The 15943-nt window shown below is 38.8% G+C and overlaps 1 protein-coding gene across 3 annotated transcripts in view; it reads left to right on the top strand.

Moving 5' to 3' along the window:
* The window catches only part of C1QTNF7 (C1q and TNF related 7), a 108283-nt gene extending 93606 nt beyond the window's left edge, over positions 1 to 14677 (top strand). For all 3 annotated transcript variants that reach the window (XM_050791667.1, XM_050791668.1, XM_050791669.1), the window contains exons 2-3: positions 4879 to 5124; positions 10754 to 14677. In XM_050791667.1, coding sequence (XP_050647624.1) covers positions 4879 to 5124; positions 10754 to 11385 — 878 coding nt within the window. In that variant the 3' untranslated portion in view covers positions 11386 to 14677. The remainder of the gene's footprint in view (positions 1 to 4878; positions 5125 to 10753) is intronic.
* Positions 14678 to 15943: the final 1266 nt, after the last annotated feature.

Raw genomic sequence — 15943 nt, 5'->3', positions numbered from 1 at the left:
AAAATTGAAAGAAAAGCACAAGGATTCTTTTCAGGACCTTAAAGTGGTGAAGGCCTTCTAAACACAATAAATTGAATCTCAAAAAATAGTTTCATGGTAAAAATATTTTAAAATACATGAGGAAAGACAAAGGACAAACTGGGGGAAATTATTTGCTGCTCATGTCATAAGCCATTTGTAGATAGATAGATAGATAGATAGATAGATAGATAGATAGATAGATAGATAGACAGATAGATAGATAGATTCATTGCACCATTGCTTATAATAGCAAAAGAAAGAAAATAGTCCAAATACCCATCAGTAGGAAACTGGTTAAATATTACAAACACATCTATATGATGGATTTTTAGCCATTAAATTAAAAAGGACAAGACAGCTCTACACATACAGGTGTCAATACAGAAGCTATAAATACTCATATGGAAACTAAGTGAAAAGGCAATGCACAGAACATTGCATATGGGATGCCAACATGGGGAAGGAGGACACACAAGAAACTGGCAAAGGTAATCACCTTTAGGGAGGGAACCTGGGTATCCAGAAGACTCAAAGGGAGGAGAAGAAATTGACTTTTCATTGCATACTCTTTTTTCTTTTGAATTGCCTATACAAGAAAAATTAATATTAAAATATTTTTAAACACCCTAGACTATGTCACGTTAAAACAACTCAAGTTTTTTATTTGTATTTCTCAAACACTGCAAAAAGGACACACAGACTCCAGGGAGATTTCTTCAAACCCCATTTCCCTCTTTCTTGTGTAATGTTCTCATATTTCATAATTTCTCACCAGTTTTTTTCCCCCACAAAGCTCAAACCTCCCCACAAAATTATCCTCTTTCTCCAGCCATGTTTTTTGGGTTAAGCCCTGCTGTAGGTGGTTGGACGCCTCCATGATTTCAACAAAGATCCCTGCCCTCATGTAGCTTACATTCTATCAGGGAAAATGTAGATATAAAATAAAGATAGGAATTAGCTACTGAGTTAGAGGTGAAAAGTACAATGGAGAATAGAAAAATGTAGAGCAAATAAAAGGAAGGTCATGGGCAGAAGAAGGCAGATTGCAGTGATAAGGGTTGAACTTAATGACAAGATAACATTTAAGTAAAAACGTGAAGAGGGAGATGAAGAAGTAAGCTATATGGACATCTTGGTGAAGGGGGATTTAGACAATGTGAAGAGACACATGAGACCCTAAGGCGGGGCATAACTGGTGTCTTTGAGGAGCACCAAGGAATCCAGTGTGACTGGAGGTGACAAAGTGAGGAGAATAGAAGATGAAGATGAAGTCAGGGAAATAAGGAGGGCCTTGTAGACCATCGCACCATGTAACATGAAGCTTTGGGCCCTTAAGTGCAATGAAGAACCAAACAGCATGATGCCACTGTGATTTTTCCATTATAATCCACACCCCTTGCATCAACTGAATCCCAATATTTGACTGACCAGTCACCATCGTGCCACTAGCATGCATCAGGCACCACAACACATTGTTCCTCAATTATCTTTGTTTTTTGAGACAGGGTCTGGCTCTGTTGCTCAGGCTGGAGTGCAGCAGCACAATCTCGGCTCACTGCAACTTCCACCTCCAGAGTTCAAGTGATTCTCCTGCTTCAGCCTCTCGAGGAGCTGAAATTACAAGTGCACGCCACCATGCAGGGCTACTTTTTGTATTTTTAGTAGAGACAGGTTTCACCATATTGGCCAGGCTGATCTTGAACTCTTGACTTCGAGTGATCCTCCCACCTCGGTCACCCAAAGCGCTGGGATTACAGGCGTAAGCAACCACGCCCAGTCTGTTCCTCAATTCTGATAAGGATTTTTATGTAATAATCACTTTGAGTGCCTTTTTAAAAGTTTTAATTGGGAATGCTTGAAGCATTTAGACTCCTGTACAGGCAGTAGTATTGTAGTGCATTTGTCATGAAAGCGATCCATTTATTCAATGAATAAATCTGTTTCCATTGTTTTAATGTATTCCTTCTTTGAGTGACTTTTTGCCTGGCTATTGGCAATACTGAATATCCTTTTTTCCAATCACATCTTTAAAATTTCTGCTTCCTTTGTCCACCATCAACTAGACCCTTACCACACTCTTCTTCACAGACTGTTCCTATGACTATTTGCATAGTTGTGCTTTCACACCTGCATCACCGTGTCTGAGAAGTCACTGTCCAAATCAACTTCTCTGCAGATGCTTTCAGGTCCTTCCTGAAAGTAACTCTGGCCTCAGCCTATACCCTTGCACCCCATGTCTAGTTAAAAGCCTCATTATGACTATCTTCCATAAACCTTTATTTTTTTGGTAGAGATGGGGTCTTGCTATGTGGCCCAGGATCCTCTCAAATTCCCGAGCTCAAGTAATCCTTCCACCTCAGCCTCCCAAAATACTGGGATTACAGATGTGAGCCACCATACCCAGCTTTTTTTTTCTGGGGAGGGGAGTGCATTTATTTTTCTGGGAAGGGAGGTGATATTATTGCTGTCCTGCTCCATCACTACAGCATAATGGGCCCTGCATGCTCCAGGCCTGCATCATGTATCACCACAGCAAAAACGTGATGTACTTGAACATGTTCCCTCCCAGGATATATATTAAAATTCTTTAAAGAAAACAGAATAAAGTAATAACTTAAGTGATTAGGCACCAACAGCAATTTGAAAAATTAAATGTCCATTTTAAATGGTAACAAGACAAGAACTTAAGATTGGGCTTACTCTAGCCCATCGTCTCTTCCTGTCAAATTGCAACAATTCTATGGGAAATGATTCTAAATTTCAAGACACAAGTAGCAGACAAATATGCGAGAACACGTATCACCAGTAATCAAAGGACAGCCTGCATCTCCAGGAGGCCTCCTCGGCAGGTAGCCCACTGTGATTCCAGGCCCCAAAGAGCTTGGCAAGTTCCAGAAAGGTGGCCCCCTGAGGAAGCGCTTTAGAGCTCCTGAGATTAGCCTTGCTTCCCCCACATTTTAAAAATGAAGCCCCAGACAGGGCCACTTTCTCATTCCTTCTGAAAGCCTCCTCTAATCAGCCTTTCGCAAGGGAGAGGGAACTGCTAATTTAATCGATGCATCTTGTTCTATTGTTCTGACCATGGCAGAGGGTGTGAACAGAATGTTCTTTCCATATATATATATTTTTTTTATCTGCAGCTCCTTTGGAAGGCCTGTATTGAATGCACTGGGCTTGTCAGAAAGTGCCTTAATCCCAGTTGAGCAATAGAATCAATAATTTTGGATTTGTGCTGTGTGACAAGTCTACCACACAGGGCATGGCAAAAATGTTCTCCTTGCTTTTTTTTTAACTAGTAACACTGAGATTTAGTCAAAGTTACAGAGCCTGAATTCGGATCAGTTGCTTTGGTTTTTCACTAATAAGATTTCTAGGAATCAGGCTTACTTCAAAATCACATGTGCACACTGTGTTTTTCTTAGTTTGTCATTCCTATGCTCTGGCAAATTTCTGGGTCTAATTCCAAGATGTTGCAATTTCCCCCTGGGTACCACAAAAATGGTGATGTGTGCCTGGTCAATTTTCTTACATGGCTGTCAAAAAACAAAAGAAATTTCATCTGATTGCTTTCCCCACATTTTGTGATTATTTCCTTTGGGAGAGTATCCACCAGATCAAGCACTATATAGATTTCTTGTTAAAGCACAGGTCCAATCATCCAAACACAACTCATTTACATGACCCCAGAACCACCTGTATATATTCTTCCCTTTAAAACACTGTTAATCCTAAGGAGCATTTAGCCTAAAAAATCAGGTATCCCCAATCTATACCACTCTCCATCTCACCTTCAGCCTATATGCCAAAGTGCCTACTAATAAATGGCCCATCGTTCTCAGCTTCTAGGCTTTGTCGGGGAGTAGGGTTGGGGCCCAAGTCCTATTAGATCAGAATTGAAGAGACCTGCTGCCTGCTTCACTTGGGGCATGTGAGCCATGCGCGGCTTAATTTCACATAGCTCTTTAATTGAGCCCCAATGCTAACAGCTTAATGGGACACCACGGCATTACATCCTGCAGATTTTAAATTAAAGTTTGAGACCCCCCTCAGGACATGCACAGTACTCCAATTAACACTAATTGGCATTGCACATGATTACCAAGTGAAAAACATGGTTTTCCTGAAAATGCCTCCTCTTTTCTCCAGCTTTCAATAGTCCATAAATTCTAAGAAAACAATCATGGGTGCATGCAAAGATTAGCTAGAATGATATCTAGCATGATGTTTATATTGGGAGAACTTTGGAAACAACCTAAATATCTATAATGGGGGTTCTGTACATAAAAGATAGTAGGGACAAAAGCAATTATTTTTTAATGTTACACATAATTTTGACATGAGAAGGCGTTCGTGATACATTGTCAAGTGAAAGAAGTGAAAGAAGTATAGAAACGGCATGGTATCACTTTCTCCACAGTATAGACAAAAGAGACTGGAAGGATATATACACCTAAATGCAAATCTCAAGGTGGTAAAAATAATGGTGATGTTTATCTGTTTCATTTCCAGATCTAAATTTTATTCTTTAAAAAATGCACTACTTTTCCGAAAAGAAAATGCCATTTTTAAGTCCATCATTGATTTCCGAAGAATAAATGCAGTGATTTCTTTTGAAATGTGTTTAACCAATTCTTCATCTGCACCGACTCCTGTGTAGGGCACTGAGGATTCTATATCAATTATGTGTTAATAATTTTCAATGGAATTATGAAGGTAAACGGGGTTTTACATGTGTGGAAAGATGAACACTGGAGTGAATTGTTGCAAATGCACATCAGTTCACACTGATTTAATCATGCCAAACCATCCCCCTCCCCATACAGAAAGTTCATTTATGTCCATATGTTTCTCTTCCAGAGCCAAAGATGTTTGTCTTGCTCTATGTCACAAGTTTTGCCATTTGTGCCAGTGGACAACCCCGGGGTAATCAGTTGAAAGGAGAGAACTACTCCCCCAGGTATATCTGCAGCATTCCTGGCTTGCCTGGACCTCCAGGGCCCCCTGGAGCAAATGGTTCCCCTGGTCCCCATGGTCGCATCGGCCTTCCAGGAAGAGATGGTAGAGACGGCAGGAAAGGAGAGAAAGGTGAAAAGGGAACTGCAGGTAATGAATGAGAGGTTGCATAAAACACCCTCCTTCACCCCCACCTTAAAACTGTTCCCCTTTCTTTGTTACTTTTTCTAATGGGAATTGCTCCTGAAACCCCTTCTCTACTTTCATTAATCATAACAATTTACTGAGCCCTTACTAGGCTTCAGATGCTTCCCTAAACTCTGTACCTGCATTCTTATTTCACTGTAATGTCAACTCTTTCAGCTGAACACTATCCCACCTTATAGATGAGAAAATTGAGCCACAGCATGATTAAATGAATTACTGAGAATGGACCGGAGTGGACATGCACTACCAGTAGCTGCCAGAGCTGGACTCAAACATCTGATGCCCAGAAGTACTGGGCTATTGCAGCCAGCAGGCAATGGCTGGATGTGCAAGCACATGGATGGACAGACAGATGGACAGAAGGGGAAATGGACAGACTAAGCAGAGGCAAAAACCAGGAGGCAGATGCACGGATGCCATCCTGCTCAGCATGAATATCCTGAACAAAGATACATAAAGGGCTTCTAAATTTTATTTTTCACAGATGAAGTGACAATAGCACTGTAAAGCCTACCTTTCCTAGCTCATCACTTTCCCACCTGACACATAGCAGCTAAAAAGTAGATTTTTACAGCTCTTTACAGCAACATAATTGCCCAATAGTCCTTCAGTAATTTTTACTTTGTTTCCCCCCAAAATAAGTAGGTCCAGGAAGCTTGCCAGATTTTTCAGTCCTTCAGAGTAAACAGAATTGAAATTCTAGACAGGCTGTGTTAATTCTAAAAGAGGAAGGGATTTGGAATCAATCTTTCAAGACAAGTTGCTGAGCATAAAAGTTGGGACAAAAGATAGGAAGGAAAAAATTCTATGTATCTCCAATCACCACTCTTGATTTACTGAGTTCTGTAAAACAAAATCGTAATATATATTCAGATTATTGGATAATAATTCATTTGTGAATTTGCCAGGTGGATAATATTTGGCAAATCAATTATCAAATCTATGAACATTACGCAATAATAGATAAAGAACCTTTAGGGAAAACTTCAACATCAGATAAGAAGCTTTAATTTGGAGCTAAAATGTAAGTTTTCAAAGACATGTGTAAGGTAACACCTGTGAATACAAGTTACATTGAGTCATAATTATGAATATTCTTGAAATCCTATAATAACACCAGGATTATAGTTATATATTGCTTTTTGTTTGGGTCTGGAAGCAATAACGTAGTGGCTATACAAACAAACATTGGAGTCAGAAAGACTTTGGCTCAGATCTTAGCTCTTTCAATGACTAATCTAGTATCCTTGGCCACATATCCTCCTTGAGGCTCAGTTTCCTCATTTGTAAGTTGGTGGTAATAAGGGTGATTGTTAAGTTTAATGGCAAGAGTACATGCAAAACCCTCCACAGGATAACTGCCATGTGATAAAAACTCAGGAAATGTTATAACTTATTAAATTTTGATCTGCAAATATGAGTCACAGCTAAATTTGTGACTAGCCAAAGCCATATAATTAACTAGACATTGGTAATTCATTGCATGAGGTAGTTCTAATGTTAAAGACGTATATGTGGATATGCATTCAGATTAAATTAAATGTTCAGAACTGCTACCGTTTTAACCATATATGAGGCCAGCGATACCACCACATTCATAGATCCATTCATTCATCCATGTATCCAGGCATTATTCATTCAATAATATTTCTGTGCACCTATTACTATCCAATATTATTCTCCCAGTATTTCTCAACCTCTACACTAATGAGAACTGGGGTAGAATAATTATTTACCGTGGAGTCACTGTTCTGTGCATTGTAGGATGTTCAATAGCATTCCACTAGATGCTAGTGGCACTCCTCTCCAAACTGACAATCAAAATTTGTCTATATGTAGCCAGCTATCCACTGGGTAGAAAGGTGGACAGTGCAAAATTGCACCTGGTTGAGAACACTGTTCTAGACACTGGGAACGCAAGCATAAGACATTGTTCTTATGTTGATAAGCAGACATTCATGTGGGGGAGGCCAATATATACAGACATAATTAAAATACATCATCATAATAACCATTTACTAAGAACTTACTAGGACCTTTACATTTCATATTTAATATCTACTATAACCCTATTAGCAATAATGATAATCAGCAATAAAATTAATGTTACAAATGAAAAAAATAAGATTCAAAAACAAAATGACTTTCTTAACCTGAGATTATTTAAATACAATATACACACATAAGGATACATAACAGCTCAGAAAGAAAAGGTAAGAATGACTATGTGATTGATGAAGAGAGGTGTACCTCACTTATAAACTACAGGAAGAGACTGGGAGATTTGGGGATGTGTTTTTAATATGGCTGTAACTGGCCACAACCTGGCTGGGAGTGCCTGCTCCCTGTTTCCCCTTTAATGACACTACAAGTGCCTTCTCATTCACGTACTCTTGGTGAATACCCTCACCACATCCAACCGAACCATGTCCAATCAGGCATAATTTTGGTCCAACTTCCCTATCCTAAATGAGAAATGCAGAGTTTATTACACTCAGTTATAAATTTTCTATTAAAGTATCTGTCTCCCTCACTGGTCTGTTGCAATGATTACTGTAGCATAATATTAGCATTTAATTTAATCTGGGTACCTATCCATATAAAAATCTTCAGATAACACTAGAATAACCTCATGAAAAAGATCATTCATTCCAGTTTATCATATGGATTTAGGTATTTGTGAATTTAACTATGGCCCATATTTGCAGATCCAAGGTCATAAGTAATAACAGCTAATTTGAGGGTCGGGCAGATGTCTTTCATGCCCATGTTTCACTTAGCCCCTAGTCCATGACTGGTATGTAGTAGATGGTCAATTAACGTTAGATGGTTTACTTGGATGCATGCACATATGCATAGATCCATGGATAGATGGATGGAAGGATAGAATGAATGAATGGATGGATGGAAGGAAGAAATGGTAAGGAAGAAGAAATCTAGGTAGACCCATTTCATGGAGAACTATAAAGAAACCCTTTCTGATCTAGTTTCAATACCTAAACATAGACTAACCCTTACCCCCATAATCCTCCACTCTACCCAAGCATACATCTGACTAAATAGGGAGAAGGACAATGACTCATCCTTTCTTTCCATTCTTAATGTGTGGAACCTAAGCACGCAAGCAAATTCTTCATACAAACAGGAAGAATAACTATACATTATTACAGCTAGTCCATGATTATGTATCACCCAATTCAGCATCTCAAACAAACGTTATTCTAGAAAATCCAAACTTTCAGGCTGTGAAGGCGTTTTTGTGGACAGCATTGTAAAATTGCATCCCAAAGTGTATGATTTGGTATCAAGGAATTTTCAAGAGGGTGAGACCTCAAACGATCTAGTCCAACACCTTCATTTCAAGGACTGGGAAACTAAAGCCAGAGAGATCAAGCCCTTTCTTAAAATTCACCTAACTGATCTATGGCTGAACTGGGGTTTTATCCCATGTCTGTTTGCTGCTTTGCCCAGTAAGTTTGGATTGGACTTAGATCCAATCTCCCCTTATTACAAATGGAGCATTTAAAACCCAGAGAAGAAATGACTTGCCAAAAATTTAAATTTAGGTTTGGCTTAATAAAAGTTCTCAAGAATAAATACATAGGTAAAGTAAAACTACACAATTCATCAGCAATATGTTATATTATATATAACATATATTATATATATTATATTATATTATATTGTATTATATAATGGCATCACAACCAGCTACCCAGAAGAAAGACTACCTATTATATTTAACAAGGTCCTCTTCAATGAGGGAGAGCACTACAACCCTGCCACAGGGAGGTTTATCTGTGCTTTCCCAGGGATCTATTACTTTTCTTATGATATCACATTGGCTTATATATTATATATATTATATATGTTATATATAATATATATGTTATATATAATATTACATTTATTACACTTTTCTTTCTGAGCTGTTACGTATCCTTATGTGTGTATATTGTATTTAAATAATCTCAGGTTAGGAAACTCATTTTGGTCTTGAATCTTATTTTTTTTATTTGTAACATTAATTTTATTGCTGATTATCATTATTGCTAAAAGGGTTATGGTAGATATGAAATATGAAATATAAAATATATTCAATATATTATATATAATATGTTATATATATAAAATCATTGCTTTTTTATATCTATACAATGCCTTATATGTAAAATGTCAATGTCATATATGAATCAATGTCTTATATATAATCTATTTTATATATAAAACATCAATGTCATATACAAAATCAATGTCTTATATAGATTTTATATATATAAAATATTGTATATATAATGTGTTATATACATAATCTATTTAAATTTTAAACCATTTATATAAATTAAATTGATTTTGCTTATTTCCTTCAACCAGGATCACCATTTTTCTGTATTTAGCCTATAGTTGGTCTGCACATATAAAGATTTAGACACACAGAAAATATTCCTGTATGGTGATTTGGAATTTGTGAAAATTCTTTCATAGCAATTATGTTTTTTCTGTATATAAAGAGACTCAGAAAAATTAAGGGACTTAACTAAAATGATACAACCGTTTAGTGACAGAGCCAAACACTATTTAAGATTCTTGACTCCAGCCCCAAAGGTAAAAGGCATTTTGATGAACAGGAAACATCATTCAACTAAGAAGGCTTGGATTCTAGTCCAGATACAGAGGAATTTTTTTTTTTTCTTTTTGAGACTGAGTCTCGCACTGTCACCCGAGCTGATGTACAGTGGCACAATCTCTGCTCGCTGCAGCCTCCACTTCCCGGGTTCAAGCGATTCTGCTCCCTCAGCCTCCTAAGTATCTGGGAGTACAGGCGTGCACGACCACGTCTGGCTAATGTTTGTATTTTTAGTAGAGACGGAGTTTCATCGTGTTAGCCAGGATGGTCTTGATCTCCCGACCTCGGCATCCGCCCGCCTTGGCCTCCCAAAGTGCTGGGATTACAGGCGTGAGCCACTGCACCCACCCCCGAAGCAAGTTTTTTTTACCTGTCTGGGACTCAGTTTTCTCCTCACAAAAGAAGCTACTGCATGGTGGTGGCAGTCATTGTTTTTTGGTTATTGTAGCATGTTGAGCCCTCACTATGTGCCAGATGCGCTTTCGAATGCTAGGCTCCTGCTGGCCGGGCATGGTGGCCCAGGCCTCCCAAATCTCAGCACTTTGGGAGACCAAGGCAGGCGGATCACCTGAGGTCAGGAGTTCGAGACCAGCCTGGCCAACATGGTGAAACCCAGTCTCTACTAAAAATACAAAAAATTAGATGAGCGTAGTGGCAGGTGCCTATAATCCCAGCTACTTGGGAAGCTGAGGCAGGAGAATTGCTTGAATCCGGGAGGTGGAGGTTGCAGTGATCTGAGATCACGCCACTGCACTCCAGCCCTGGTGACAGTGAGACTCCATATCCAAAAAAAAAAAAAAAAAAAAAAAAATTTATTATTTAGTAATACACTGTTAAAGGTAGCCTGAAAAGACAAAGTTGGGATGTGCTGGGACCACGTAGGTATACTGTTTGTGATTATATCTTTCAAGGAACTATTAATCAAACTATATACTCTTTTTGAAGGTTTGAGAGGTAAGACTGGACCACTAGGTCTTGCCGGTGAGAAAGGGGACCAAGGAGAGACTGGGAAGAAAGGACCCATGGGACCAGAGGGAGAGAAAGGAGAAGTAGGTCCAGTTGGTCCTCCTGGACCAAAGGGAGACAGAGGAGAACAAGGGGACCCAGGGCTGCCTGGAGTTTGCAGATGTGGAAGCATTGTGCTCAAATCCGCCTTTTCTGTTGGCATCACAACAAGCTACCCAGAAGAAAGACTACCTATTGTATTTAACAAGGTCCTCTTCAATGAGGGAGAGCACTACAACCCTGCCACAGGGAAGTTCATCTGTGCTTTCCCAGGGATCTATTACTTTTCTTATGATATCACATTGGCTAATAAGCATCTGGCAATTGGACTGGTACACAATGGGCAGTACCGGATAAAGACCTTCGATGCCAACACAGGAAACCATGATGTGGCTTCGGGGTCTACAGTCATCTATCTGCAGCCAGAAGATGAAGTCTGGCTGGAGATCTTCTTCACAGACCAGAATGGCCTCTTCTCAGACCCAGGTTGGGCAGACAGCTTATTCTCCGGGTTCCTCTTATACGTTGACACGGATTATCTAGATTCCATATCAGAAGATGACGAATTGTGATCAGGACCAAGATCCCTGTGGTAGACACTCTGATTGAATCTGGGGTTCCAGAAGGTGGAACAAGTAGGAATGGGATCCAAAGAGACTCCCACTCAGATTCTAAAGCCTTTAAAGACAATTCCAGCAGAATTTATCAAAACGAGATGAAACACAGAAAAATTGAAACCACAACAAAATGAATTCTATTAAAGAATAGCCCCAGATATAAATTCTTTTGAAAGCAATGTTCATAAATATTTAAGCAAATTAAAGACAATATTAACAAATTTTCTATTAAATGCCCTGAGTGACAAAACCAGTTGGCAATAATATTGCCTCATTAAATCTTCAAAAATATATTTTAGTCTGTTATTTAAGAGAAACATAACATAACATCCCAAAATCTTTGACAATTCTCGAAAGGCTATATAGTAAGTCAAAAACCAAAGGTAAGAGATGCTAACTATTTTTCAAGCAAGCTACAGAGAAATGAGAAATGTCTTTGTTTTATTATTTATTCCTTCATGTTTGTATATATTCACTCAACAACCCTTTAATGAGCCTGTAAGGACCAGACACTGTGGCACTGAATCAGATTTAATAATGAGTTAAGACAAAGCCCCTGCCTACGGGCTAGTGTGTGGTGATCAAACGATCACAATTCAGTGTGATGAGCAGCATAGCAAACAGATGGATTTGATGCTAAAAGCACACAGTGTCTGCTATTCCTGAGACTGGGGTCCAGAGAAGCTTTTACACATGGAAAAACACTAATCATGCCAAGGTGTATGTGTTTAAGTGGGTGTGATGGATGCAAAGAGAATGAGGAATTCAGCATTGCATTCTCTTTGCACCCTCAATGCTTATTGGTATTCTCAACAGCGAAGGGGTGAAAAATCTAGAGACAGAGGAGGCCTGGCAGAGGTGATAAAAATGAAGATTGAAATGAAGAGAAATAGCCAGTAGGTGATTCTTGTAAATCCTTTAGTGTGATGGTTTCCCAAGACAAATATTTGTCCTAATAGCTTTCTCATAAATATGGGCACCACTTTACATTGTGGTAAGACATTGCTTCTCATGGATCTGCTAGGTATTTAGCTCAAATAAAGCAAGGCATGTGTTCACTGATTTATGAGTAAGCTGATGAGAGTAATGAACAGGAGAAGGAGGGAGAGAGACCAAACGTCTGAGTAAACAGACGTACCTTCCAAGTCTCACACCTCCCTTGGTCCCACTCTTGCTTATGTCAGCACCTTGTTCTTCACTGAACTGCAATTCTTCAATTATTCTCTTCCATGTTTCTGTCTGATCTACTGTTCCCATGGTTTATGGTAATAGTATTTCCTTCATCCCTCCCTTTTGGTAACTTCCAATCCTCCTTCTATGTATTCCTTTCTCTGCTCATTGACTTATAAATAGTTTTCATACCTCTTATGTTTGAATCACCATGCTAGATTCTGTGAAGACAGAAGAGTATTAAGATTAATATATTAATAGTATAGCCCTGATTGGTAAATTTCTTTTTTTTAATCTTCCCCAATTTAAATTTTATAATTTAAAAGTAAATTTTACTGTCAAAAATGCAAACTTGGGGAGGGCAGAAGCATCACACACAAGGCTGCCACTTCACACCTGGAGGGTTGCATGGCAGCCAGGCAAAGGTGCTTCTCACTTCACAGACAGAGGGACGGCTGGGCAGAGGTGCTCCTCACTTCCCAGATGGTGCAGGAGCCAGCTCTGACTAGTAAATTGCCAAGGATACAAGAAAGGAAATGGCATGCACACACACAAAATACCTATAATTTTGGAAGAGAAAATGATAAAATATGCTAAGTTCTAGGCTGGAAATAAGGGCGCAATACTGTGAAAGAAGAGGAAATGTTTACTTCCAAATTAGGATGTGACAGAGAAGGGATAGGGAAATCCTCTCTGTTCACTGGACCTTATGTGATGGGTGACACTTGGAGTGGCACAAGTTGGGGAAAAGCACACTTGAGACAGAGGTAATGATGGGGATGAAGTGAGAACAGAGACCCAGAAGCAGAATCAATGGACCATATTTGTAAGAGCTTTGAAAGCCAGCCTGAGAACTGGAGAGTTTATTCATAAGAAAGTGTGGAGACCCTGTGTATTTCAGAGCTGGATACTGCCATTAACACAGATGAAAGTTGCAATCATCTAGCAGTTGTGTGTAAGGGCAAGGCTAACTTTTCCTGTCTTTCAACCCTATCTTGCTTTCACTGTCTTCATCTGCCTGCCATATTTGTGCACTTATTGCTCTCCTTCTGAGTCAGGACATGTGTACAGGAGACCAAGAACAATGAATATTAGAAAAAAAGGAGAGAGCAAAGGTGGTTTGAGGTAGTCACCTGCTTACAAATAATAGCCAAAGATAGAATTCCAAGTTGTAAAGCATAAAAAATAGCCAACAGAAGTAACTAATTTGGGAAAAATGAACATATGGGCCCTTTGAAGACTACAGGATTTGCTGGATAAAGTGGAAATGGAGAAGTTATGGCAGACAGTCATGAACCACAGATTACTGTGATTAAAATTTTCTTCTGATCGTAATCCACAAATGCATTCATTTTTTGGACATTGCTTGCTTATCTTTTAAATGTTTCTTTTATTACAAAGCCTATTTTGAGTAGCTTTTAAAACTGAATTTTCTTTAATTGGTTCGAAGCCTTGAGATGAATTTCGTTTTGAAATATCTGGTGGGATGGTAAAGAGAACTGACATGAGAAAGGAGGAGTTGTTTTGGTACTAAATAAATCAAATCTTAAACAAATGTAGGTGTCTTTTATTAAAAAATAGCAGATACAGTTTATCCACATTTGTAAATATTTGTATAAAGAAAGTAGCAGAACAATTTTGGTTTAAAAAATTCCAGGTCTCATTCTGATCGTTCTTTGTAAAGGCTGACTTGTAATGAGTACGTATTAAGCAATATTTATTGACTCTATACTACCTTGTTCTAGAAGAGTTTAAAGTCACTTATGAAGATAAATTAAGATATAAAAAGAAAACAGCAGTAAAAAGCAGATGAGAAGAAATAGGAAAAACAAAGAAAAAAGAAAATAATGAGGCTAATATAATATTGTGTGTACATGAAAATGCATGTGCCTGTGTTACATATTTTCAGGTCACAAATGTTTCTTTGTGCCCCTGAATGCACAAAGGTATTTCCAGGTCATTTATCATTGTGAATAATGTTGCTTATGATAAAAAATAGATTCCATAAACTCTAAATATCTTTTTTTTCTACCACTCTGTGTAAAAGATCATGAAGGTAAATAAATTTTAGATATGAGCTGGGTAAGTCCATTTGCATTGCTATAAAGGAATACCTGAGGCTGGGTAATTTATAAAGAAAAGAGGTTTATTTTGGCTCACAGTTCTGCAGAACATACAAGCAGCATGGTGCCAGCATCTGCTTCTGGTGCGGCCTCAGGAAGCTTCCAATCATGGTGGAAGATGAAGAGGGTGCCACCATCCTATCACATGGTGAGAGAGGGATCAAGAGAGCGGAGTGGGGAGGTGTCACACTTTTAAGCAACCTGATCTCACATAAACTCATTAGCATGAGGACAGCACCAAGCCATTCATGAGGGATCCACCCCCATGACCCAAATTCCTCCCACTAGGCCCACCTCCAACATTGGGAGTCATATATCAACATGAAATTTGGAAGGGACAAAAACATCCAAACCACATCATTAGGTTTCTCTCTTTGTCTCTCTCTCTGTGTAGCTCCACTTTAAGTAAATAGCATCATTACCCACCTTGCACCAAAGCCAAAACCCTAAGGTGCAAGCTAAATGTCTTCCCTCCCTTCCCTACTGAATTTTGCCCAGCATAAAATTCTTATGGTTCCAGCCACTAAATGCACATATCTGATTCACTGCACCTTTCCATTCCCGGTGCGAAAGGTGTCATTTATACATTCATCATCACTTCCCTCAATCAGTGAAAAACATTGTAACTGGCCCTTTGCCTCCAACCACAACCCTCCAATCCATCCTCCACACTAGATTGAGTATATCCTTTTAAAATGAAAATGTGCATGCCATTTCCCAGCTTAAAAAACAGCAATGACCCTCCCAACCCCTCCACTATAAAAGGTGTTTTGAACTTCTATAGGTTTGTCATCAGGTGTGTATTTCACATTGTTTTCTGGTATCCATACCTAAATTCCTTCTGAAGGGCCATCTTCCTTAACATGCTAAGTCTATGAGCTTCTCAGTGGAATTGACACTTCCAGTATGTAAATCTCTAGCCTAATTAATCAGAGTATAGCATCCCACTCACCAAAATAATTGATTCAGATGACTCTGTGAGAGTCAATGAAACTTTGCTGGGACAACTATAGAAAAGAATCTCCTTCTTTTCCATTGGACTTGAGCCTGTGAATCTCCACCAGCCACATTACCAACACAGAGCATAATACCATGCAAGAATAGACCCATGCACAGATGAAGCAGAGAGACAAAGAGAGAAAATGGCTCTTGGAATCATCATCTGAACCCCGATCCAGACATATCTATAGCCAGCTCTTCCCTTGGACTTTTGAATTACG

Source organism: Macaca thibetana, chromosome 5, assembly GCF_024542745.1.
Source record: "Macaca thibetana thibetana isolate TM-01 chromosome 5, ASM2454274v1, whole genome shotgun sequence".
Taxonomy (NCBI): Eukaryota; Metazoa; Chordata; class Mammalia; order Primates; family Cercopithecidae; genus Macaca; species Macaca thibetana.
The sequence above is the reverse complement of the archived record's forward strand: the minus strand, read 5'-3'. Positions and strand labels throughout refer to the sequence as shown.